At 40.0% G+C, this 27,859-nt stretch overlaps 1 protein-coding gene across 2 annotated transcripts in view; it reads right to left on the reverse strand.

Moving 5' to 3' along the window:
* LOC133609850 (guanine nucleotide exchange factor VAV3) overlaps positions 1 to 27,859 on the reverse strand; it is a 253,478-nt gene that overhangs the window by 11,372 nt on the left and 214,247 nt on the right. For both annotated transcript variants that reach the window (XM_061965862.1, XM_061965861.1), the window contains exons 24-25: positions 21,642 to 21,729; positions 16,828 to 16,957 (exon numbers count right to left, since the gene is read on the reverse strand). In XM_061965862.1, the coding sequence (XP_061821846.1) occupies positions 16,828 to 16,957; positions 21,642 to 21,729 (218 nt within the window). The remainder of the gene's footprint in view (positions 1 to 16,827; positions 16,958 to 21,641; positions 21,730 to 27,859) is intronic.

A 27,859-nucleotide genomic window follows, 5' to 3' on the forward strand; every position in this document is an offset into this window, starting at 1 on the left:
TTGATGCAGTACAGCCTGAGGGATCGAAGGTCACGGGCTTAGCTGCTTACGTGCAGTGATTTCTCCAGATTCTCTGAACCCTTTGATGATATTACGGACCGTAGATGGTGAAATCCCTAAATTCCTTGCAGTAGCTGGTTGAGAAAGGTTTTTCTTAAACTGTTCAATAATTTGCTCACGCATTTGTTGACAAAGTGGTGACCCTCGCCCCATCCTTGTTTGTGAATGACTGAGCATTTCATGGAATCTACTTTTATACGCAATCATGGCACCCACCTGTTCCCAATTAGCCTGTTCACCTGTGGGATGTTCCAAATAAGTGTTTGATGAGCATTCCTCAACTTTATCAGTATTTATTGCCACCTTTCCCGACTTCTTTGTCACGTGTTGCTGCCATCAAATTCTAAAGTTAATGATTATTTGCAAAAAAAAAAAAAAAGTTTATCAGTTTGAACATCAAATATGTTGTCTTTGTAGCATATTCAACTGAATATGGGTTGAAAATGATTTGCAAATCAGTGTTCCGTTTATATTTACATCTAACACAATTTCCCAACTCATATGGAAACGGGGTTTGTACTAGTAGTACGGATCAGGCCCGCGAACAGGTTTTATCCGGCCATCAGGATGAGTTTGCGGAGTATAAAAATGAGCCGAAATTTAAAATTAAAAAAAAAACTGCTGTTCTAAATGTGTCCACTAGATGTCACAATAGCCATTCTTTGTATCTTTGTAGATGATGCTACATATCTACAAAACATAAACTACATGATTAAAGTCAAAGCTAAAGTACCAATGACTGTCACACACACACACGGGGTGTGGCGAAATTGTGGTGAGGGGAGCAGTGAGCAGCAGCGGTGGCCGCGCCCGGGAATCATTTTTGGTGATTTAACCCCCAATTCCAGCCCTTGATGCTGAGTGTCAAGCAGGGAGGTAAAGGCTCCCATTTTTAGACTTAGACTTAGACTTCCTTTTTATTGTCATTCAAATTTGAACTTTCCAGCACAGATAAGAACGAAATTTCGTTACATAAGCTCATGGTAGTGCAGGATAAAAAAGCAATACGGTGCATATATAAATAAAGAAATATATATAAATATATATATAAAGTAAATAAATACATATAAATAAATAAATAGATTACTGTACAGGTAAATATATCACTTTTTCACATGCGTCCGTTTATGGATGTATGTTATATTGTCTTTTTTATTCCAGCGAGTTAATCCATTTTGGGGGGAATTGAGGGGATCATTTAATTATGATGCGTTCAAGAGTCTTACGGCTTGAGGGAAGAATTTTTACAGTCTTTGGTATGACTCGGCCGGGGTTTGAACTCACAACCTACCCATCTCAGGGCGGACACTCTGTTAGTGCACTAGTCGAGGAAAATGAGAAAACTACATAACATCCTGCATTTTGATTTTGATATTTTCTTATCTTGATGGATTGAAAATGAACAGCAGTGAGTTGACTGATGAACATTATCACATCCTTTATTCAGAAAGTATAAATAACGACAAATAAAGGTAGAATACTATTACCCGCAACATGTAAGTGTAAAAAAACAAACCAACAATATTATGATTTGTATATTTTCAGAATGTACCTGTTCTATTTTTAAACAACGAAAACAATCTGAAGTTGTCTTTATTTTTAAGTTATCGTGTCGTGATTTTACCAGTCCGGCCCACTTGGGAGTAGATTTTTCTCCATTTGGCCCCCGATTTAGAATGACTTTGACACCCCTGCCTTACAGCAATATCATCACGGTTATAACGATTTGTGTCAGAATTATTGTATCTAAGTTATCACAAAACTTTGTGTTTCAATGAGTTCCCGGCGAGAGGACAAAAGCTGTCTTTGATCTTAACAATCAAAAGGCTTGAACACACTGTGTAGGATGGGAAGCGACATGAAGGTGTCGGTTTCTTTGATCTATTGTAATCCACAGGAAGATGTTGTCTTGACCTGAGATCTACAAAGCGGAGAGGCTGAGTAGGTGGCCTAGTGGTTAGAGTGTCCGCCCTGAGTTCAAACCCCGGCCGAGTCATACCAAAGACTATAAAAATGGGAGCCATTACCTCCCTGCTTGGCACTCAGCATCAAGGGTTGGAATTGGGGGTTGAATCACCAACAATTCTTCCCGGGCGCGGCCACCACTGCTGCTCACTGCTCCCCTCACCTCCCAGGGGTGATCAAGGGTGATGGGTCAAATGCAGAGATTAATTTCGCCACACCTAGTGTGTGTGTGACAATCATTGGTACTTTAACTTTAACTTTAAGCAGGACCTTCTTTGAACTGTTTTGTAACCAAAGGCGACGGCTGTTTACAACCCCCCTTCCTTTAAAAGAAACAGCTGTTGCCATGTAATCAGGGAAAGTCCAAATAAAAGAAGAGGCGTAAAATCTTTCGTCAGAGCGTGGTGGAAGACTGTAGCCCAGACGTTTCTCCTCAATTAAGCTAAATTGAATTCTGTCTCTGTTTGATTCCTTGCTTCTTGTCTTGTTTGATAGATGTCATCAGTGTTTGAACCTGACAGTTTGTAATACTGTTGTTCTGGTTTGCAGAGCTTATTGAACATTATCCATCTTTCTTGCAAAAACCAGACATTTCTTAAATGAAGTGTATTTTTTACAAAACCAGTACACCTTGGGAGAAACACGCTGCTTGCCGACGCGCTAACTGACCCACGTTATTGATATGCTGTGAAAGGACCGCTAATCAGCCCACTAAGGGAGCAACCTCTTGTGGCGTCCATGCAGGAGGAGGAACCACAGACACCAGCTGCATCCCAGATGCATCATTTTGGAACCTACTATCAGTTTAATACTGTCAACAAAGCTTTAATTAGCAGTTTCATGGACTGAACTTACCACACATTTAGATCTCCACGTCAGCCTGATATGAACGTTTTATTTTTATTTTTGCCTATCATTCACAATCATTATGAGAGACAAGAACACATGTCATTTTTTGGGTGGGGGATTTTAAAGATGATAAAAAAAACGCTTGAAAGATGTGGCTAATTGGACTTCAAAGTCCTCTAAAACAACTTCAAAACCCTCCATCAACGTTTTGTATCCACATTGCAAGTATATATATAATGTAGTAACAAAACACCTTCATAAAAATATGTAATATGTACAATATACACACTGCAAGTATATATATATATAAAATGTAGTAACAGACACCTTCATAACATGTAATATGTACAATATACACACTGCAAGTATATATATAAAGTAGTAACAGACACCTTCATAACAATATGTAATATGTATAATATACACACTGCAAGTATATATATAATGTAGTATAAGTATAAATATATAATATATGTAATATGTTCAATATTTACAGTATTTTGACAATTTTCATCATTTCCGGGACTGATTCATTCCGCGCATTGATATCTGTTTCCATAGCAGCGCACTTCTGACTTCTGGCAACAAATGTTTGTCCTACTTCCGGAATCAAACACGAGTGTGACAGACAACTATTTTTGGACAAATGAGGATTTACAACCTTATACTTTTTGACGCTGAATATACTGCTGGTTATAGAAGTGAGCACGAAGGAAGAGTGAGGCGTCGGAGGAAGAGGGGGATGAAAGAGATTTGGGAGACAAGCTATGTCGACATAAATGGAGTGCTTAGTCAAAATCAACAGGAAACATCCCAGACTGTCCATTGAGTGAGTCACTTTAATATCAATACAATCACAATGTTGCTGCAGTTTGGTTATTATACAGGTTACAGAACGTAAATGAAGTATTGTTGATGGTTGAATGCATTTTAAAGTGATTTAAATTGATTGCTCCCATTAGATGCATTGCTAGCCACCAAGAACGAGCCGTTTGTTACGTTGTTTTGTCTTCTTGTCTCTCATGATTGTGAATAAGTAAAATTCTAAAAAAGATGCAGTTCCCCCTTTTAAGTTATTTTTTAAAAAAGCAAGCAAACGACTCGAAAACCCGCCCGTTTACTTTCCTGCTGCCAACACTGTGACCCTCAGCATGCTGTCTCAGCAGCAGAATCCTGGCCTCAAAATCAAATGTTACCACAAGTAGAAAAGCAGAAAGACATTTCCTTTCAACAACCAATTGATGAGCGCTGTGGCTCGGTCTGGCCGTGCACACGCTGGCTTTTTCTCTTCTCCCCCCCCCCACTGGCATTGCTTAAAAGACGCAGCTTGGCAGCGGCATTGTGTGTGGGGTGGAGACGGACATATTGAAAAGGTGAACCAATGCGGACTGTGGGCGTTTTTTTTTTAAAGAGGTGCGAAGTCCGACGACGCACAAATGTATCAAGGAAAAACAAACTGCTGAAAAATAACAGGTCTAAAAACATACAGTAGTATGGATTATATTGCAATGTTGGTCGATTTATCACAAAATGTTAGAATAATTATGTTTAAGTTATCACATAAAGGTCGTTGCTATAGTAATTAGCTATTGTGCTCGAGTTAGACTTTTGTATCTGTGCAAGGACAAAACTTCTTGTCTGAGGGCCGCAGATGTTATCTTTATTTTAGCCCGCTAACAGCCAAGGACTTCAAGGACCTCAACGAAGATAAGATGACAGCACGCAGACGAAGCAGAGACAAGGCAATCACAAGGCCCCAGCACATTCCGTCACGTATTGTGCGTACTGGACCTGCTTTGCATTATAAGTGTGACCACTCCTTTTAGAGGCGGCCTCAGTTATGTTGACTGGGGACGCGGGAGCTATACCTTAGAGCAGTGGTTCTCAAATGGGGGTACGCGTACCCCTGGGGGTACTTGAAGGTATGCCAAGGGGTACGTGAGATTTTTTTTTTAAATATTCTAAAAATAGCAACAATTCAAAAATCCTCTATAAATGTATTTATTGAATAATACTTCAACAAAATATGAATGTAAGTTCATAAACTCAGTGAAGCACAAGCTCAGGTTTCTCACTAAAAGGTCTGTCAAAAAGAAATGCAACAATGCAATATTCAGTGTTGACAGCTAGATTTTTTTGTGGACATGTTCCATACATATTGATGTTAAAGATTTCTTTTTTTGTGAAGAAATGTTTAGAATTCAGTTCATGAATCCAGATGGATCTCTATTACAATCCCCAAAGAGGGCACTTTAAGTTGATGATTACTTCTATGTGTAGAAATCTTTATTTATAATTGAATCACTTGTTTATTTTTCAACAAGTTTTTAGTTATTTTTATATCTTTTTTTCCAAATAGTTCAAGAAAGACCACAACACATGAGCAATATTTTGCACTGTTATACAATTTAATAAGTCAGAAACTGATGACATAGTGCTGTATTTTACTTCTTTATCTCTTTTTTTCAACCAAAAATGCTTTGCTCTGATTAGGGGGTACTTGAATTAAAAAAATGTTCACAGGGGGTACATCACTGAAAAAAGGTTGAGAACCACTGCCTTAGAGCGTAGGGCGAGACTGTGACTAAGTGTGCAGCTCCATGCGTTCTCCTCATTGAGACAAATTGAACTCTGTCTCTGCATGATTACTTGCTTCTTGTCTGTTTAATAAATGTCATCAGTGTTTGAACCTGACACAAGAGTTTGAACATATTTTTTTAAATTATCGCAAGTCAGATATTAAGCACGACACATTTGCATCATATACGTAGAACAACTAGAAACGTATACCATTTAAACCGATACAGTAGCAATTATCGACACCAGCATACTCAATGGTACCAATATTTGGTACTGTTGCTTGTTCATGTGGTAGTTAATGTTGATTGTTTCATAACAATGTTTCAATTTGGTTTTTTAATAAATAATTTAACATTTAGATGATGATAACCCTGCTGTCCAGTTGTTACATATTGTCTTCTTACACTTCTCAGGCTCATTTGCAAGTATTATATACAAAACCCAAAAGCAGTGAAGTTGTCACGTTGTGTAAATGGTAAATAAAAACAGAATACAATGAATTGCAAATCATTTTCAACTTATATTCAATTGAATAGACTGCAAAGACAAGATATTTAACGTTCGAACTGGAAAACTTGATGTTTTGTAATTATTATCTCATTTGGAATTTGATGCCTGCAACATGTTTCAAAAAAGCTGGCACGAGTGGCAAAAAAGACTGGGAAAGTTGAGGAATGCTCATCCAACACTTATTTGGAACAGGTGAACAAGCTAATTGGGAACAGGTGGGTGCCATGATTGCGTATAAAAGCCGCTTCCATGAAATGCTCCGTCATTCACAAACCAGGATGGGGCGAGGGTCACCACTTTGTCAACAAATGCGTGAGCAAATTGTCCAACTGTTCTGTTACCGAGAACAAGGAAATTGGATAAAATTCCTACTCCTTTTTGGACGTGCTGTAATGAAACAGCTGGAATTGTGTGATGCATTACATTGTGTCGTATGATTGTTCGAAATAAACTGAAACTGAACTGAGCAGTTTAAGAACGACATTTCTCAACCAGCTATTGCAAGGAATTTAGGAATTTCACCATCTACGGTCTGTAATATCATCAAAAGATTGAGAGAATCTGGAGAAATCACTGCACGTGAGCGATGATATTACGGACCTTCAATCCCTGAGGTGGTACTGCTTCAAAAAGCGACATCAGTGTGTAAAGGATATCACCACATGGGCTCAGGAACACTTCAGAAAACCATTGTCAGTAACTACAGTTCATCGCTACATCTGTAAGTGCAAGTTAAAACTCTACTATGCAAAGCAAAAGTCATTTATCAACAACACCCAGAAACGCCGCCGGCTTCGCTGGGCCCGAGCTCATCTAAGATGGACTGATGCAAAGTGGAAAAGTGTTAAGTGGTCTGACGAGTCCACATTTCAAATTGTTTTTGGAAACTGTGGACGACGTGTCCTCCGGACCAAAGAGGAAAAAAATCATCCGGATTATTATAAGCACAAAGTGTAAAAGCCAGCATGTGTGATGGTATGGGGGTGTATTAGTGCCCAAGACATGGGTAACTTACACATCAGTGAAGGCACCATTAATGCTGAAAGGTACATACAGGTTTTGGAGCGACACATGTTGCCATCCAAGCAACGTATTTTTAATGGACGCCCCTGCTTATTTCAGCAAGACAATGCCAAGCCACGTGTTACAACAGCGTGGCTTCATAGTAAAAGAGTGCGGGTACTAGACTGGCCTGCCTGTAGTCTAGACCTGTCTCCCATTGAAAATGTGTGGTGCATTATGAAGCCTAAAATACCACAACGGAGACCCCCGGACTGTTGAACAACTTAAGCTGTACATCAAGCAAGAATGGGAAAGAATTCCACCTGAGAAGCTTAAAAAATGTGTCTCCTCAGTTCCCAAACGTTTACTGAGTGTTGTTAAAAGGAAAGGCCATGTAACACAGTGGTGAACATGCCCCTGCGACAACTTTTTTGCAATGTGTTGCTGCCATTAAATTCTAAGTTAATGATTATTTGCATTAAAACAGTTGGAACATTAAGTATCTTATTCAATTGAATATAAGTTGAAAAGGATTTGCAAATCATTGTATTCTGTTTTTATCTACGAATGACAAAACGTGCCAACTTCACTGGTTTTGGGGTTTGTAAACACAGCCAGTAATGTCATTACTGGGCCGGATTTTGCCCCCAAACCACCAGTTGAATAGTCTTGTACTCGTGGCATTACTATCAATCAAGGTATGGCATCTTTGACAGGGTATTTACTAAACTGCCACAATTTATTTTCACACTTTATTTTTTTTGGGGGGGGGGCCCACACCCAAAGCAGCAATTAAAGAGTCACCATGGTTACCGGTTTTCTTCCACAACAACAGAAGAAAAGAAAAAGCCCTCATTAAAATTTCTGCTCAAAATTACGCCAACAACAGCTGCTCTTGTCCAAATCACCACGGAGACCTGTGTTCTTTTTTCCACTTAGTCCTTTATCAGCAGATACGTGTAGACTGCAATATGATGGCAGTCACACATGAGAGGTACGTGTAGACTGCAATATGATGGCAGTCACACATAAGAGATACGTGTAGACTGCAATATGATGGCAGTCACACATAAGAGGTACGTGTAAACTGCAATATGATGGCAGTCACACATAAGGGATATGTGTAGACTGCAATATGATGGCAGTCACATATAAGAGGTACGTGTAGACTGCAATATGATGGCAGTTACACATAAGAGGTACGTGCAGACTGCAATATGATGGCAGTCACACATAAGAGATACGTGTAGACTGCAATATGATGGCAGTCACACATAAGAGACACGTGCAGACTGCAATATGATGGCAGTCACACATAAGAGATACATGTAGACTGCAATATGATGGCAGTCACACATAAGAGGTACGTGTAGACTGCAATATGATGGCAGTCACACATAAGAGGTACGTATAGACTGCAATATGATGGCAGTCACACATAAGAGATACGTGTAGACTGCAATATGATGGCAGTCATACATAAGAGATACATGTAGACTGCAATATGATGGTAGTCACACATAAGAGATACGTGTAGACTGCAATATGATGGCAGTCACACATAAGAGATACGTGTAGACTGCAATATGATGGCAGTCACACATAAGAGATACATGTAGACTGCAATATGACTCCAAGTAAAAAACACCAAAATGTTATATGTTCCATTGAAAATATAGAACATTACACACGGCGCTCAAAAATCAATTAAAATGTTTTGGTATGACTTTGGTAAGCTATGAAGCCACACCGCTTGATGGATTGTCAGCGCGTTAAACATAGGAGTATTATTATGGTGTGTGTATAAGGTAAGACATATTATCCGGCGTTTTGTTTCGCAATATTATGCAAAAGCAACTTTTCTTACCTTCTGGTACCTACTGATCTGTATTTGGGATCTGCATAAATGCTGAAAAATTGCGCACATCCGCCTTTGTAGTCGATAAGCTTCTATTTCTAATATAAAGTATTGTAAAGTTCTTACTTATATCTGTCAGTAAACTCGCCATGAAAGCGCTAAAACATACCGGTGTAGTGAGTTTACATTATTCACCCAAGGAACTTTAGTTATTAGAGAGTTCCGGTCACATCTGTGCGCTGCTGACCCGTCTCCGCTCGGGATGGTGTCCTGCTGGCCCCACTATGGACTGGACTCTTACTATTATGTTGGATCCACTATGGACTGGACTCTCACAATATTATGTCAGACCCACTCGACATCCATTGCTTTCGGTCTCCCCTAGAGGGGGGGGGGTTACCCACATATGCGGTCCTCTCCAAGGTTTCTCATAGTCATTCACATCGACGTCCCACTGGGGTGAGTTTTTCCTTGTCCTTATGTGGGCTCTGTACCGAGGATGTCGTTGTGGCTTGTGCAGCCCTTTGAGACACTTGTGATTTAGGGCTATATAAATAAACATTGATTGATTGATTGATTGATTGACATGTTTTTTTTCACGGGACACATTTCTGGTGTTGTTGTTGCACTAGTGAGCCACGGATGATGAGATAGTGGAAGACTGTGCTAAGAGTACAGCCCAGATGTTTCTCCTCAATGAGCTAAGTTGAATTCTGTCTCTGTTTAATTCCTTGCTTCTTGTCTGTTTAATAGATGTCATCAGTGTTTGAACCTGACAATTACATTTTAACAGAAGTGTAGATAGAACATGTTGAAATAGAAAGTAAGCAGATATTAACAGTAAATGAATAAGTAGATTAATCATTCAATTTATACAGCTTGTCCTTAATAATGTGTACAAAATAATAGGTGTATAAATATGTTACTGCATACGTCAGCAGACTAATTAGGAGTCTTTGTTTGTTTACTAAAAGACAAGTTGTCTTGTATGTTCACTATTTATTTAAGGACTAATTTGCAATAATAAACATATGTTTCATGTACTTTACGATTTTTTTTGTTAAAGTAAAGTCAATAATGACATTTTTTGTGGTCCCCTTTATTTAGAAAAGTACCGTAAAGTACCAAAATATTGGTAACAGGTCAACCCTAATACGCACACACCGAGCACCCACTGGCATGGTTGGGACTTGCCCTAAATATACCGATACTGATGGGCACATCCCTATTGTTATGCTTTTATAAATCGCTGAAACCTGAATATAAGATAATTTATTTTCTAAAGACAACAATACAGTTAAAGGGGAACATTATCACCAGACCTATCTAAGCGTCAATATATACCTTGATGTTGCAGAAAAAAAGACCATATATTTTTTTAACCGATTTCCGAACTCTAAATGGGTGAATTTTGGCGAATTAAACGCCTTTCTAATAATAAACGTGACGTCACATCGGGAAGCAATCCGCCATTTTCTCAAACACCGAGTCAAATCAGCTCTGTTATTTTCCGTTTTTTCGACCGTTTTCCGTACCTTGGAGACATCATGCCTCGTCGGTGTGTTGTCGGAGGGTGTAACAACACGAACAGGGACGGATTCAAGTTGCACCAGTGGCCCAAAGATGCGAAAGTGGCAAGAAATTGGACGTTTGTTCCGCACACTTTACCGACGAAAGCTATGCTACGACAGAGATGGCAAGAATGTGTGGATATCCTGCGACACTCAAAGCAGATGCATTTCCAACGATAAAGTCAAAGAAATCTGCCGCCAGACCCCCATTGAATCTGCCGGAGTGTGTGAGCAATTCAGGGACAAAGGACCTCGGTAGCACGGCAAGCAATGGCGGCAGTTTGTTCCCGCAGACGAGCGAGCTAAACCCCCTGGATGTCTTGGCTCACAACGTCCCTTAAACTAGACAGATCAGCTTTCAGGAAAAGAGCGCGGATGAGGGTATGTCTACAGAATATATTAATTGATGAAAATTGGGCTGTCTGCACTCTCAAAGTGCATGTTGTTGCCAAATGTATTTCATATGCTGTAAACCTAGTTCATAGTTGTTAGTTTCCTTTAATGCCAAACAAACACATACCAATCGTTGGTTAGAAGGCAATCGCCGAATTCGTCCTCGCATTCTGTCGTGTCGTTTTCGTCGATTTCACTTGCATACGGTTCAAACCGATATGGCTCAATAGCTTCAGTTTCTTCTTCAATTTTGTTTTCGCTACCTGCCTCCACACTACAACCATCCGTTTCAATACATGCGTAATCAGTTGAATCGCTTAAGCCGCTGAAATCCGAGTCTGAATCCGAGCTAATGTCGCTATAGCTTGCTGTTCTTTCCGCCATGTTTGTTTGTATTGGCTTCACTATGTGACGTCACAGGAAAATGGACGGGTGTTTATAACGATGCATCACTATGTGACGTCACTATGTGACGTCACTATGTGACGTCACTATGTGACGTCACTATGTGATGTCACATAGTCACTATGTCACTATGTCACTATGTGACGTCACATAGTCACTATGTCACTATGTCACTATGTGACGTCACTATGTGATATGTGTGTTAATGGTTTTAACCCTTCTGAAATTGTGATAATGTTCCCCTTTAACCATTTGGGTCATGTGACAATTGGGCTGCAAATTATGCCGTTATTTCACTCAAGGTTTAACCAGATAATTCAACTTCCCTGGAACTTATTTGTAGTATCCGATGGTCTGAAAACTGCAGAAGCTCTCGTCAATCTAATGAGACTCCAAAAAAAACAAAAAAAAAACAATCACAGACGGAAGTGTTTGAAACGGCTGTGCAGCTTTTTTTTTTGTTTTTTTTTTACAGTAGAGCTGTGAAGAAGGTGCTCCCAGGTGAGTTTTAAAAGCTCTGTGAAAAAAGGATGAAAAGCCCGCCGCAGACAGCGAGAGGGTGTGGGGGGGCAGAGAAATGAACCAAAGATGCAAGGTTGGAGCGTGAACTGTTGACGCTCTGAAAGGATGGCGGAGAGAGAAAAGGTGTCAGAGCACACAACTGACAAAACTGTACTCCACGGGGCTACTGGATGTTAGTGTTATACTCTTGTGAGAAGTGACAAACACATACTTATTGGGGACAAAAAACATTCATGAAGTTTGCTTCTTTTATGAATTTATTATGGGTCTACTGAAAATGTGCTGGGTCAAAAGTATACATACAGCAATGTTAATATTTGCTTACATGTCCTTTGGCAAGTTTACCTGCAACAAGGCGCTTTTGGTAGCCATCCACAAGCTTCTGCTTGAATTTTTGACCACAAAATTGGTGCAGTTCAGCTGAATTTGTTGGTTTTCTGACATGGACTTATTTCTTCAGCATTGTCCACACCTTTAAGTCAGGACTTTGGGAAGGCCATTCTAAAACCTTCATTCTAGCCTAAATTAAGCCATTCCTTTACCACTTTTGACGTGTGTTTGGGGTCATTGTCCTGTTGGATCACCCAACTGTGCCCAAGACCCAACGTCCGGGCTGATGATTTTAGCTTGTCCTGAACAATTTGGAGGTAATCCTCCTTTTTCATTGTCCCATTTACTCTCTGTAAAGCACCAGTTCCATTGGCAGCAAAACATGCCCAGACAGACAACATTCTCTTATTATTATAATCAAATGACAGCAGTCTGGTTATTTTCTAATATAAGTGTTTAGGCCCACTTACAATGACATTTTTCATGAACTGTGTACTAATATTATATGTCTGGGTGGAGGTCCTGCTTTGGAAATAATTTGTACCCCTTTCAGACATTACATTTAGTTCCCATTAAAACATTCACATGTTGCACAATGAGATGTAAGCAGGGGATCATGTGTACATTCCTGCAACTTCCTGTTTGTAAAAAATATATTTTTATTAGTATTTATTTAATATACTAACAGCATTTCATGGTTAATATTTATAAATGAAGATTCCTAATAAATGACACTAGAATAAGCACACATTTGATTGGTAAATCATAGTGTAACGACCTGGAATGACACTTTATGTGTGGTGTTGGAGTTGTCCGACTTTTTGTGTGGCTGTAAACGCATCACTGGCTAAGTGCCATATGCGCATGTGTTGGCGCAAGAGAGAAAGAGCGAGCGGCTGCTGTTGATATAACAAAGTTGCTATTGGTCTGGTTTGTACTGCAGAAAATGACCACTTTTGCTAGATATTAGTGAAGTGAAGTGAATTATATAGCGCTTTTTCTCAAGTGACTCAAAGCGCTTTACATTGTGAAACCCAATATCTAAGTTACATTTAAACCAGTGTGGCTGGCACTGGGAGCAGGTGGGTAAAGTGTCTTGCCCAAGGACACAACGACAGTGACTAGGATGGCGGAAGCGGGGATCGAACCTGCAACCCTCAAGTTGCTGGCACGGCCGCTCTACCAACCAAGCTATACCGCCCCATATATATATAATTTTTTTTACTAATGTTTTAGTGATGTGTTTATGGCCGACAATAAACAGTTTTGCTCAGTAAAGTGATGGATGGAATTCATGTCCTCAAAGCGTCTCGACAGACGTTACAATATTTGAACAATGATGACGAAAACTGTTTTCTCTGTCGTGTCCGTGTGTCGAAAATTTTTATGCGCTTATTTTTTTATTTGATTTTGTGCGTGGCATAGATTTGCCGTGCGCAGAGGACGCTTGAGCAGTGCGCAATTGCACAGGCACGCACCTTAGAGGGAACGTTGACTACCACCACCATGCTTGACGGTAGGAATGGTGTTCCTGGGATTAAAGGCCTCACCTTTTCTCCTCCAAACATATTGCTGGGTATTGTGGCCAAACTGCTAATTTTTTGTTTCATCTGACATCACATGGACAAAGATAAGACCTTCTGGAGGAAAGTTCTGTGGTCAGATGAAACACAAATTGAGCTGTTTGGCCACAATACCCAGCAATATGTTTGGAGGAGAAAAGGTGAGGCCTTTAATCCCAGGAACACCATTCCTACCGTCAAGCATGGTGGTGGTAGTATTATGCTCTGGGCTTGTTTTGCTGCTGCCAATGGAACTGGTGCTTTAAATGTGAGAACGAAAAAGGAGGATTACCTCTAAATTCTTCAAGATAAAGTAAATTCATCAGCCCGGAGGTTGGGTCTTGGGCGCAGTTGGGTGTTCCAACAGGACAATGACCCCAAACACACGTCAAAAGTGTTAAAGGAATGGCTAAATCAGGTTTAGAATGAAGGTTTTAGAATGGCCTTCCCAAAGTCCTGACTTAAACGTGTGAACAATGCTGAAGAAACAAGTCCATGTCAGAAAAGCAACACATTTAGCTGAACTGCACCAATTTTGTCAAGAGGAGTGGTCAAAAGTTCAAGCAGAAGCTTGTGGATGGCTACCAAAAGCGCCTTATTGCAGGTAAACTTGCCAAGGGACATGTAAGCAAATATTAACATTGCTGTATGTATACTTTTGACCCAGCACATTTTCAGTAGACCCATAATAAATTCATAAAAGAAGCAAACTTCATGAATGTTTTTTGTGACCAACAAGTATGTGCTCCAATCACTCTATCACAAAAAAATAAGAGTTCTAGAAATGATTGGAAACTCAAGACAGCCATGACATGATGTTCTTTACAAGTGTATGTCAACTTTTGATCACGACTGTATGCATTTTATTAGACTTTTTTTAAACTAAAATGTAAAAAAATATGGTAAGTTGCAATAATTTCACCTCAAAATGTAGTGTATATTACTGTAAATGGAAAAACAGTACTGCTGTTTTTATAGTAAAAATAGCAGCTCAGTTGCCAGAATTTTACTGTATTTCCTTTTCTTTTTTTTACTATCACTAAAAAGAACTGCAATTTTACAGTAAAAAGTTGGCACCTGAATTTCACTGTAAAATGTAAAAAAAACCTGTTTTTTACTATGAATAAAAAAAAATGCAATTTTACAGTAAAATGGTACAGCTCAGTTGCTAGAATTGTACTGTATTGACATTTGTTTTTTTACCGTAAAATATTGGCCCCTGAATTTTACTCTAAAATTTCCTCTTTTTTTTTTTACTATCAAAAAAAAGAACTGCAATTTTACAGTAAAATGTTGGCACCTAAATTTTACTGTAAATTGTACATTAGTTTTTTTTACTATGCATAAAAAAAACTGCAAGGATGACTATTTCGATACTTCTCTAAATAAAGAGGAACCACAAAAAATGTGCATTATTGGCTTTATTTTAACAACAAATCTCAGTGTACATTAAACATATGTTTATTATTGCAATTTTGTTCTTAAATAAAATAGTAAACATACAAGTAGTTTACTGTATTTACATTTGTTAAATAAAAATAAAATAGTAAACTTACTAGACAACGTGTCTTTTAGTAGTAAGTAAACAAACAAAGGCTCCTAATTAGTCTGCTGATGTGTGCAGTAACATATTGTGTCATTTATATACCTATTATTTCGTCTACATTATAAAGGACAAGCAGTGATGGACGGGACCGACTTTGAGGGCTCATAAAATCCAAACCGGAGCAGTAATTAAAACTCTTTCATCAACTTTTAATCAGAAGGGTTCAGTATCTCTCCTGTGCTAATTTGAAGCCGACACGACAAACGCGCTCAGAGGAGATAATGTTTGAAAAAAGGTGACTGTTTTTACGCAACTTTTGTTGTGAAGGGGGAATTGCAAACTTCCTGTTGATTTTTGCTGGGGGTTGTCAGTGTATGAAATATAGGTGTAAGTGAGACCTACATAGAGGCTTTTGTTTCATGTCTCTACGACATTCCTACTGGGAGTTACAGGCAGTTTTGTCTGTGTTTTCTTCCTAGGGGGCACTAGAGCGCAATTTTGAGTTTTGGGGTTTGGTTTTTTGATTAGATCGCAATTTTTGCCAGTCCTGGTGTGTGTCCAATTTGGTGAGTTTTGAAGCATGTTAAAGGGGTCAAATTACAGCTCAGGCGGCGGTAAAATAATAAAACGCTAGAAATACAATAGGGTCCTCTGTCCCAAAGGGACTCGGTTCCTAAAAATTGATTATTAATCTACTTGTTCATTTACTGTTAATATCTGCTTATTTTCCATTTTAACATGTTCTATCTACACTTCTGTTAAAATGTAATAATCACTTATTCTTTTCTTCTTTGATACTTTACATTAGTTTTGGATGATACCACACATTTAAGTATTGATCCGATACCAAGTAGTTACAGGATCATACATTGGTCATAATTAAAGTCCTCATGTGTCCAGGGACGTATTTCCTGAGTTTATAAACATAATATGAATTAAAAAAATATTGATGTAATCATAGTAGTATCGACTAGATACGCTCTTGTACTTGGTATCATTACAGTGGATGTCAGGTGTAGATCCACCCATGGCGTTTGTTTACACTGTGACGCCGGTGAGCTATTGTATCCTCCTACGGTGTGTAGTGAAGCATGTTTAGCTATTCCTCGTCCTGCAGTGATAATGATACTTGTAAGAAACTTACTTTATTTGTCGCCACGGAGGCGAGGATTAGTGATTTTAGAAGTAGCTAAAACATTAGCCGCTAATTAGTTAGCCATGTTTCAAAGCACCTCTTCCTGAGGGCGTTTCAGTGTTATAACTTCACCTTTATCTTTACTTTTTAAGCCAAAATGCGTCCGTTCTCCCTTTTCTGTCTACACACTGTGTCTGCTTGTAAGTACTCTGTGATTGTGCGCTGCCGAACATGCTCCTCCGCTCGTAAAACCAGCAATGTCACGACGTGACGAAGACGTGCCGTTAATTGATCAAACAAATGTGTCTCATAATGACTGTATCGTCATCTTATCGCACCAAAATGTCTTATTTTGAAAAGCCCAACCTTTTAAATATCACTGCTGCAGGTGCAAAAGTATGACTGAGGAAAAAACATGTCCTTCAACCTTTTGAAATATTGTTTTTCAACTGACTGGAAGTCAAGTGAAAAGGTCAAACGGATGAAAAGCGATCAACATTTGGGTTGTTTTCCTCCCACGCCTCCTCAGGTCTACTTACTGTTGCCACCAGAGCGGTTGAAACGGTGCATTGTGGAGTTCTCCACTTCCCGGTACGGATACTGCAGCGTGGTGTCCAGACTTCTAAAACCTTCTTTGAGGGAGTGGTGTTTGTAGTACTCAATTAGTTCCTAAAACACACACAAATGGCACATTTTAACTATAGGCAAACATCACATTTCTCCCTGATATGAGATTGTATGAAATGAGTTGGTCAATTCAATTCAATGCTAAATTCACACACTATTTTCCATCCATTTTCTACCGCTTGTCCCTTTTGGGGTCGCGGGGTGTGTGCTGAAGCCTATATCAGCTGCATTCGGGCGGAAGGCGGGGTATACCCTGGACAAGTCGCCACCTCATCGCAGGGCCAACACAGATAGATTATCAAATGATTTATTTTGCTCTTCTACATCATTATTTTATTGTATTTTACTAAAAAGAACTGCAATTTTACAGTAAAATTTTGGCACCTGAATTCTACTGAAAAATGTACATTTGTTTTTTTTACCATGAATTAAAAAAAACCTAATTTTACAGTAAAATTTTGGCACCTGAGTTTTACTGTAAAATTGCATTATTTTTTTACTATGAATAAAAAACAAATTGTACAGTTAAATGTTGGCACCTGAATTTTATTGTAAAATTTACAATTTTTTTTTTTTTACTATGAATAAAAAACTGCAATTTTACAGTAAAATGGTACAGCTCATTTGCCAGACTTTTACTGTAATTACATTAGTTTTTTTTTACTTTCAATAATAAGAACTGCAATTTTACAGTAACATTTTGGCACCTGAATTTGACTATAAAATTTTGGCACCTAAATTTTACTGTAAAATTTACATTAGTTGTATTTACTATGAATAAAAAAAACCTGTAATTTTACAGTAAAATATTGGCACCTGAGTTTTACTGTAAAATTTACTTCTTTTTTTTTTACTATGAATAAAAAAAACTGCAATTTTGCAATAAAATGGTACAGCTCATTTGCCAGAATTTTACTACATTCACTTTTTTTTTTACTATCAATAAAAAGAACTGCAATTTTACAGTAAAAAATTTTGACACCTACATTTTACTGTAAAATTTACATTAGTTGTATTTACTGTGAATAAAAAAAAATGTAATTTTACAGTAACATTTTGGCACCTGAATTTTACTGTAAAATTTACATTTTGTTTTTTTAATACGAATAAAAAAAAATGCAATTTTACAGTAAATTGGTACAGCTCATTTGCCAGAATTTTACTGTATTTACATTTTGTTTTTTTTGCTATCAATAAAAAGAACTGCAATTTTACAGTAAAATTTTGGCACCTGAATTTTACTGTGAAATTTACATTAGTTGTATTTACTATGAATAAAAAAACTGTAATTTTACAGTAAAATTTTGGCACCTGAATTTTACTGTAACATTTTTTTTTTTATACTATGAATAAAAAAACAATTTTACAGTAAAATGTTGGCACCTGAGCTTTACTGTAAAATTTGCATTTTTTTTATTTTTTTACTATGAATAAAAAAAACTGCAATTTTACAGTAAAATGGTACAGCTCATTTGCCAGACTTTTACTGTAATTACTTTAGTTTTTTTTTACTATCAATAATAAGAACTGCAATTTTACAGTAAAATGGTACAGCTCATTTGTCAGAATTTTACTGTATTTAAATTATTATTTTTTTTACTATCATTTTCTACCGCTTGTCCCTTTTGGTGTCGCGGGGGTGCTGGAGCCTATCCCAGCTGCATTGGGGCGGAAGGCGGCGTATACCCTTTCATCCCATTTCAACTGTTCCACTATCAAAAAATTGTTCTTAGTCAGGACAAAAAAACAATTTGGTTTAGAAAACATTCCCGGTTTTCCCGAAATTCCAGGAATTCCATAATACAATTTCTCAATTAAAAAACTTTTACTACTTCAACATTTCCTGACCAATTTAAACAATTCCAACACCAACCAATTCAGCTCATAAAGAACATTCATGCTCCTAATCATTCCCAAATTTCCAGGAAGTTCCCATTGAAATGAATGGGACATTTTTCCAAGTTGCACAATTCCCACATTTTTCAACCTATTCAAACCATTCCAACATCAACACATTCTACTCATCCTGGACATTCAAACTATACATGTTCCACGTTCAACAAATTTCCAGGAATTCCTGTTTTTTTCAACCCTTTTTCAACCATATTTCCAACCGTTTTCTTTTGACTATTCCTTTTCCTTTTTTCATCCCATTTCAACTGTTCCACTATCAAAAAAAATGTCTTAGTCAGGACAAAAAAACAAGTTGGTCTAGGAAACAATCCCGGTTTTCCCAAAATTCCAGGAATTCCATAATACAATTTCTCAATAAAAAGACTGTTACTACTTCAACATTTCTTGACCGATTTAAACAATTCCAACACCAACCAATTCAGCTTATTCAGGACATTCATGCTCCTAATCATTCCCCAAATTCCCACATTTCCAGGAAGTTCCCATTGAAACGAATGGGACATTTTTCCAAGTTGCACAATTCCCACATTTTTCAACCTATTCAAATCATTCCAACATCAACACATTCAACTAATTTTGAACATTCAAACTATACATTTTCCACGTTCAACAAATTTCCAGGAATTCCTGGGTTTTTTTAAACCATATTTCCAACTGTTTTCTTTTGACTATTCTTTTTCCTTTTTTTCATCCATTTCAACTGTTCCACTATCAAAAAAAAAATTCTTAGTCAGGACAAAAAACATGTTGGTTTAGGAAACATTCCCGGTTTTCCCCAAATTCCAGGAATTCCATAATACAATTTCTCAATAAAAAGACTGTTACTACTTCAACATTTCTTGACCGATTTAAACAATTCCAACACCAAACAATTCAGCTTATTCAGGACATTCATGCTCCTAATCATTCCCCAAATTCCCAAATTTCCAGGAAGTTCCCATTGAAACGAATGGGACATTTTTCCAAGTTGCAGAATTCCCACATTTTTCAACCTATTCAAATCATTCCAACATCAACACATTCAACGCATCCTGGACATTCAAACGATCATTTTTCCACGTTCAACAAATTTCCAGGAATTCCTGTTTTTTTCAACCCTTTTTCAACCATATTTCCAACCGTTTTCTTTTGACTATTCCTTTTCCTTTTTTCCACCCATTTCAACTGTTCCACTATCAAAACATGTTCTTAGTCAGGACAAAAAAACAAGTTGGTTTAGGAAACATTCCCGGTTTTCCCGAAATTCCAGGAATTCCATAATACAATTTCTCAATAATAAAAACTGTTACTACTTCAATATTTCTTGACCGATTTAAACAATTCCAACACCAACCAATTCAGTTTATTCAGGACATTTATGCTCCTAATCATTCCCAAATTTCCAGGAAGTTCCCATTGAAAGAAATGGGACATTTTTCCAAGTTGCACAATTCCCACATTTTTCAACCTATTCAAACCATTCCAACATCAACACATTCAACTAATTTTGAACATTCAAACTATACATTTTCCACGTTCAACAAATTTCCAGGAATTCCTGGGTTTTTTTAAACCATATTTCCAACTGTTTTCTTTTGACTATTCTTTTTCCTTTTTTTCATCCATTTCAACTGTTCCACTATCAAAAAAAAAATTCTTAGTCAGGACAAAAAACATGTTGGTTTAGGAAACATTCCCGGTTTTCCCCAAATTCCAGGAATTCCATAATACAATTTCTCAATAAAAAGACTGTTACTACTTCAACATTTCTTGACCGATTTAAACAATTCCAACACCAAACAATTCAGCTTATTCAGGACATTCATGCTCCTAATCATTCCCCAAATTCCCAAATTTCCAGGAAGTTCCCATTGAAACAAATAGGACATTTTTCCAAGTTGCACAATTCCCACATTTTTCAACCTATTCAAATCATTCCAACATCAACACATTCAACGCATCCTGGACATTCAAACGATCATTTTTCCACGTTCAACAAATTTCCAGGAATTCCTGTTTTTTTCAACCCTTTTTCAACCATATTTCCAACCGTTTTCTTTTGACTATTCCTTTTCCTTTTTTCCACCCATTTCAACTGTTCCACTATCAAAACATGTTCTTAGTCAGGACAAAAAAACAAGTTGGTTTAGGAAACATTCCCGGTTTTCCCGAAATTCCAGGAATTCCATAATACAATTTCTCAATAATAAAAACTGTTACTACTTCAATATTTCTTGACCGATTTAAACAATTCCAACACCAACCAATTCAGTTTATTCAGGACATTTATGCTCCTAATCATTCCCAAATTTCCAGGAAGTTCCCATTGAAAGAAATGGGACATTTTTCCAAGTTGCACAATTCCCACATTTTTCAACCTATTCAAACCATTCCAACATCAACACATTCCACTCATCCTGGACATTCAAACTAACACTTTTCCCAAGTTCCAAACCAATTCCTGTTTTTTCCTGGAAATTCAAACTCTTCAACATTCAAACCATTCCAACATTAAAACTAAATTCATACTACATTATGTCAGCATTTCAGTTCAACTTCAGCATTCACTCGCAATCCCTTCAGGAATTGCCTCATCTAGTTGTACTTCCGGTCCATCGTAAGTGGCGAACCTTTCCAATATGACGTATATCATAATGCCAAAGCCCTCAGGCCAGAATAAGCACGTCCTTATAATCTAAAGTTATTTTTGTGCACGCTGCTAAAACAAAACTCATGTTTTGACACTTCACTAATGAACACAATGATTTATTCATGAATTGCAGTGGTGGAATTGAACAGGAAAAAAAAGAGGAAAAAGGCTGAACAGACTTACAAATAGGCTCCTAAACTTCTTATTCTCGGCGATGTGGAAGCAGCTCTCCTTGGTCAGAATCTTTATGTGCTTCACGTCGTTGTTGTACCTGTGGGCCATTGAATAAGTTATGAGTGTAATTTCCCTCTCTGATCACCGCCATCGATCGGTGGTCGGCCCCCTGGCCCCCTGTGGGAACCATAATGGAATGCATAGCGTCCTAAAGGTGGGTGACGTGCAAATGATGGGTGATCGGGTGAACGGCTCCCTGCCTACTCGCATATTCCTCATTCGTCGAAATCATTCACCTCTGCGGTCTTCTTCCTTTTATTTAAAGCGACAAATTGTTTTTTTTCCGCCGCCAGCCCCCCCCCCAGGCAATTGTGAAGAGTAATTTCCTTTTAAGTGCGGTAAATATCAATTGACAGTCGTTAACGTTAGATCGGCGACGCGGGTTTATCACGGCGACAAGTCAGTGTATTGTGACACTTTTAAAGATCTTATTACATCTCATTATCGCCACAATTTAATATATTTACCGTATGCTAAAACCATAAATAAAGCATAGTAAAGGCTTATTCTATCAGTGTTTCCCATACATACATTAATTTATAGTGGTCCTCATTTATTTGTGGCGCTTGCTGTTTTACACCAGCTCATAAACACTTTATAATGGGACTGTTTGAGTGTCGCTTGTAGATTGGGAAATTCAGCGCAACATCTGATATGCCAGAGAATAAGAAATGGTAGCAGGAGGGATCAATGTTGCTAACTTAGCCAACATGTTATATATACAAACCCCGTTTCCATTAGAATTGGGAAATTGTGTTAGATGTAAATATAAACGGAATACAATGATTTGCAAATCATTTTCAACCCATATTCAGTTGAATATGCTACAAAGACAACATATTTGATGTTCAAACTGATAAACATTTTTTTTGTTGTTGCAAATAATCATTAACTTTAGAATTTGATGCCAGCAACACGTGACAAAGAAGTTGGGAATGGTGGCAATAAATACTGATAAAGTTGAGGAATGCTCATCAAACACTTATTTGGAACATCCCACGGGTGTGCAGGCTAATTGGGAACAGGTGGGTGCCATGATTGGGTATAAAAACAGCTTCCCAAAAAATGCTCAGTCTTTCACAAGAAAGGATGGGGCGAGGTACACCCCTTTGTCCACAACTGCGTGAGCAAACAGTTTAAGAACAACGTTTCTCAAAGTGCAATTGCAAGAAATTTAGGGATTTCAACATCTACGGTCCATAATATCATCAAAAGGTTCAGAGAATCTGGAGAAATCACTCCACGTAAGCGGCATGGCCGGAAACCAACATTGAATCACCGTGACCTTCGATCCCTCAAACAGCACTGTATCAAAAACCGACATCAATCTCTAAAGGATATCACCACATGGGCTCAGGAACACTTCAGAAAACCACTGTCACTAAATACAGTTGGTCGCTACATCTGTAAGTGCAAGTTAAAGCTCTTTTATGCAAAGCGAAAGCCATTTATCAACAACACCCAGAAACGCCGCCGGCTTCTCTGGGCCCGAGATCATCTAAGATGGACTCATGCAAAGTGGAACAGTGTTCTGTGGTCTGACGAGTCCACATTTCAAATTGTTTTTGGAAATATTCGACATCATGTCATCCGGACCAAAGGGGAAGCGAACCATCCAGACTGTTATCGACGCAAAGTTGAAAAGTCAGCATCTGTGATGGTATGGGGGTGCATTAGTGCCCAAGGCATGGGTAACTTACACATCTGTGAAGGCACCAATAATGCTGAAAGGTACATACAGCTTTTGGAACAACATATGCTGCCATCTAAGCGTTGTCTTTTTCATTGACGCCCCTGCTTATTTCAGCAAGACAATGTCACATTCAGCACGTGTTACAACAGTGTGGCTTCGTAAAAAAAGAGTGCGGGTACTTTCCTGGCCCGCCTGCAGTCCAGACCTGTCTCCCATCAAAAATGTGTGGCGCATTATGAAGTGTAAAATACGACAGCGGAGACCCCGGACTGTTGAACGACTGAAGCTCTACATAAAACAAGAATGGGAAAGAATTCCACTTTCAAAGCTTCAACAATTAGTTTCCTCAGTTCCCAATCGTTTATTGAGTGTTGTTAAAAGAAAAGGTGATGTAACACAGTGGTGAGCATGCCCTTTCCTAACTACTTTGGCACGTGTTGCAGCCATGAAATTCTAAGTTAATTATTATTTTGCAAAAAAAAAAAAAAAAGTTTATGAGTTTGAACATCAAATATCTTGTCTTTGTAGTGCATTCAACTGAATATGGGTTGAAAATGATTTGCAAATCATTGTATTCCGTTTATATTTACATCTCACACAATTTCCCAACTCATATGGAAACGGGGTTTGTACAATACAGGCCAAAAGTTTGGACAAACCTTCTCATTTCAATGCGTTTTCTTTATTTTCATGACTATTTACATTGTAGATTGTCACTGAAGGCATCAAAACTATGACACCTGTGAAGTGAAAACCCTTCCAGGTGACTACCTCTTGAAGCTCATGGAGAGAATGCCAAGAGTGTGCAAAGCAGTGATCAGAGCAAAGGTGTCACTGAAGGCATGGAAACTATGAATGAACACATGTGGAGTTCTGTACTTAACAAAAAAAGGTGAAATAACTGAAAACATGTTTTATATTCTAGTTTCTTCGATTCCGCTGGCCTTGCCATTCTGGCCGCCCCCCATGACTTCCCTCCTCTGTTTGTGGTTTGCCAAGCTACTTTTAATGTTAAACCCTAAAGCTTTTTAACATTTTCTTGTGTTTGGACTTGAGGACTTCTGGAATCCGTCCCTCGGGGGGAGGGTACTGTCATGACCTGTTTCTGGTTATCTTGCGTTTCTGGTCCTTGTTTCCTCCAATTAACTCTCCTTCCTCTTGTGTGTAGTCCAGGTGTACTCAGTTGTCTAATTAGTCTTTGTATTTACTAATTCTGTCCGGTAATCAAATGTTTGCGGTGAGGAATTTTGAGCAGCACTCCCTGTTTCTTCAAAATAGCCACCCTTTGCTCTGATGACTTTTTCCGCACACTCTCGGCATTCTCTCGATGAGCTTCAAGAGGTAGTCGCCTGAAATGGTTTTCACTTCACAAGCTCATGGAGAGAATGCCAAGAGTGTGCAAAGGGTGGCTATTTTGAAGAAACCAGAATATAAAACATGTTTTCAGTTATGTCACCATTTTTTTTATATTAAGTACATAACTCCACATGTGCGAGGTGACGTTCCACGTCCCAAGAGCCAGCTTATGTAGCCGAGGATCGGACCGCCAAGTGCCCTGCCCTCGGCTGCCGCCCAGCTCACACTGCACCCGACCTCTATGGCCCCTGCTATGGGTGGTGAGCCCATTGGAGGGGGGACCCACGTTGGCTCTTCGGGCTGTGCCCGGCCGGGCCCCATGGGGACAGGCCCGGCCACCAGGCGCTCGCCATCGTGCCCCACCTCCGGGCCTGGCTCCAGAGGGGGGCCCCGGTGACCCGCGTCCGGGCGAGGGAAATCTGGGTCCTTTGTTAGTGTTCTTCATAGCGGTCTTCGAGCTGCTCTTTGTCTGATCCCTCACCTAGGACCAGTTTGCCTTGGGAGACCCTACCAGGGGGCATAGAAACCCCCGGACAACATAGCTCCTAGGATCATTGGGACACGCAAACTCCTCTACCACGGTAAGGTGGCAGCTCAGAGAGGAGGCGCTGGACATTGAGTCCGAGTGGACGATGTTCCGTGCCTCTGTTGTCGAGGCGGCCGATTGGAGCTGTGGCCGCAAGGTGGTTGGTGCCTGTCGTGGCGGTAATTCCTAGAACCCGTTGGTGGACGCCGGCGGTGAGGGATGCCGTCAGGCTGAAGAAGGAGTCCTATCGGGTTCTTTTGGCTCATGGGACTCCTGAGGCAGCAGACAGGTACCGACAGGCCAAGCGGTGTGCGGCTTCAGCGGTCGCGGAGGCAAAAACTCGGACATGGGAGGAGTTCGGGGAGGCCATGGAAAAAGACATCCGGACGGCTTCGAAGCAATTCTGGACCACCATCCGCCGCCTCAGGAAGGGGAAGCAGTGCAGTGTCAACACCGTGTATGGTGGGGATGGTGCTCTGCTGACCTCGACTGCGGATGTTGTGGATCGGTGGAGAGAATACTTCGAAGACCTCCTCAATCCTACCAGCACGTCTTCCTATGAGGAAGCAGGGCCTGGGGAATCTGTGGTGGGCTCTCCTATTTCTGGGGCTGAGGTTGCCGAGGTAGTTAAAAAGCTCCTCGGTGGCAAGGCCAATAATGGATGAGATCCGCCCGGAGTTCATTAAGGCTCTGGATGTTGTGGGGCTGTCTTGGTTGACAAGACTCTGCAACATCGCGTGGACATCGGGGGCGGTACCTCTGGATTGGCAGACCGGGGTGGTGGTTCCTCTCTTTAAGAAGGGGAACCGGAGGGTGTGTTCCAACTATCGTGGGATCACACTCCTCAGCCTTCCCGGTAAGGTCTATTCAGGTGTACTGGAGAGGAGGCTACGCCGGATAGTCGAACCTCGGATTCAGGAGGAACAGTGTGGTTTTCGTCCTGGTCGTGGAACTGTGGACCAGCTCTATACTCTCGGCAGGGTCCTTGAGGGTGCATGGGAGTTTGCCCAACCAGTCTACATGTGCTTTGTGGACTTGGAGAAGGCATTCGACCGCGTACCCCGGGAAGTCCTGTGGGGAGTGCTCAGAGAGTATGGGGTAACGGACTGTCTTATTGTGGCAGTTCGCTCCCTGTATGATCAGTATCAGAGCTTGGTCCGCATTGCCGGCAGTAAGTCGGACACGTTTCCAGTGAGGGTTGGACTCCGCCAAGGCTGCCCTTTGTCACCGATTCTGTTCATAACCTTTATGGACAGAATTTCTAGGCGCAGTCAGGGCGTTGAGGGTATCTGGTTTGGTGGCTGCAGGATTAGGTCTCTGCTATTTGCAGATGATGTGGTCCTGATGGCTTCCTCCGGCCAAGATCTTCAGCTCTCACTGGATCGGTTCGCAGCCGAGTGTGAAGCGACTGGGATGGGAATCAGCACCTCCAAGTCCGAGTCCATGGTTCTCTCCCGGAAAAGGGTGGAGTGCCATCTCCGGGTTGGGGAGGAGATCTTGCCCCAAGTGGAGGAGTTCAAGTACCTCGGAGTCTTGTTCACGAGTGGGGGAAGAGTGGATCGTGAGATCGACAGGCGGATCGGTGCGGCGTCTTCAGTAATGCGGACGCTGTATCGATCCGTTGTGGTGAAGAAGGAGCTGAGCCGGAAGGCAAAGCTCTCGATTTACCGGTCGATCTACGTTCCCATCCTCACCTATGGTCATGAGCTTTGGGTCGTGACCGAAAGGACAAGATCACGGGTACAAGCGGCCGAAATGAGTTTCCTCCGCCGAGTGGCGGGGCTCTCCCTTAGAGATAGGGTGAGAAGCTCTGTCATTCGGGGGGAGCTCAAAGTAAAGCCGCTGCTCCTCCACATGGAGAGGAGCCAGATGAGGTGGTTCGGGCATCTGGTCAGGATGCCACCCGAACGCCTCCCTAGGAAGGTGTTTCGGGCACGTCCGACCGGTAGGAGGCCACGGGGAAGACCCAGGACACGCTGGGAAGACTATCTCTCCCGGCTGGCCTGGGAACGTCTCAGGATCCCCCGGGAGGAGCTGGACGAAGTGGCTGGGGAGAGGGAAGTCTGGGCTTCCCTGCTTAAGCTGCTGCCCCCGCGACCCGACATCGAATAAGCGGAAGAAGATGGATGGATGGATGGAACTCCACATGTGTTCATTCATAGTTTTGATGCCTTCAGTGACAATCTACAATGTAAATACCGTATTTTTCGGAGTATAAGTCGCACCGGAGTATAAGTCGCACCTGCCGAAAATGCATAATAAAGAAGGAAAAAAACATATATAAATCGCACTGGAGCCCGGCCAAACTATGAAAAAAACTGCGACTTATAGTCCGAAAAATACGGTAGTCATGAAAATAAAGTAAACCCATTGAATGAGGAGAAGATGTGTCCAAACTTTTGGTCTTTACTGAAGCAAGTGATCAGAGCACGCCAAGTTGTATTTAGTTTGGTGGAGTGTAATAAAAGTGGCATTTAACTGAAAAAATATTACAAACCATTTTTATAAGTTTTGTGAGTGTACTTTTTTGTCATATAAATATAGTTTAATCCAGTGCTTTGCTGTGCTATAACACAATTTTTGTCTGCTAAA

Source organism: Nerophis lumbriciformis, linkage group LG07, assembly GCF_033978685.3.
Source record: "Nerophis lumbriciformis linkage group LG07, RoL_Nlum_v2.1, whole genome shotgun sequence".
Lineage (NCBI taxonomy): Eukaryota > Metazoa > Chordata > Actinopteri > Syngnathiformes > Syngnathidae > Nerophis > Nerophis lumbriciformis.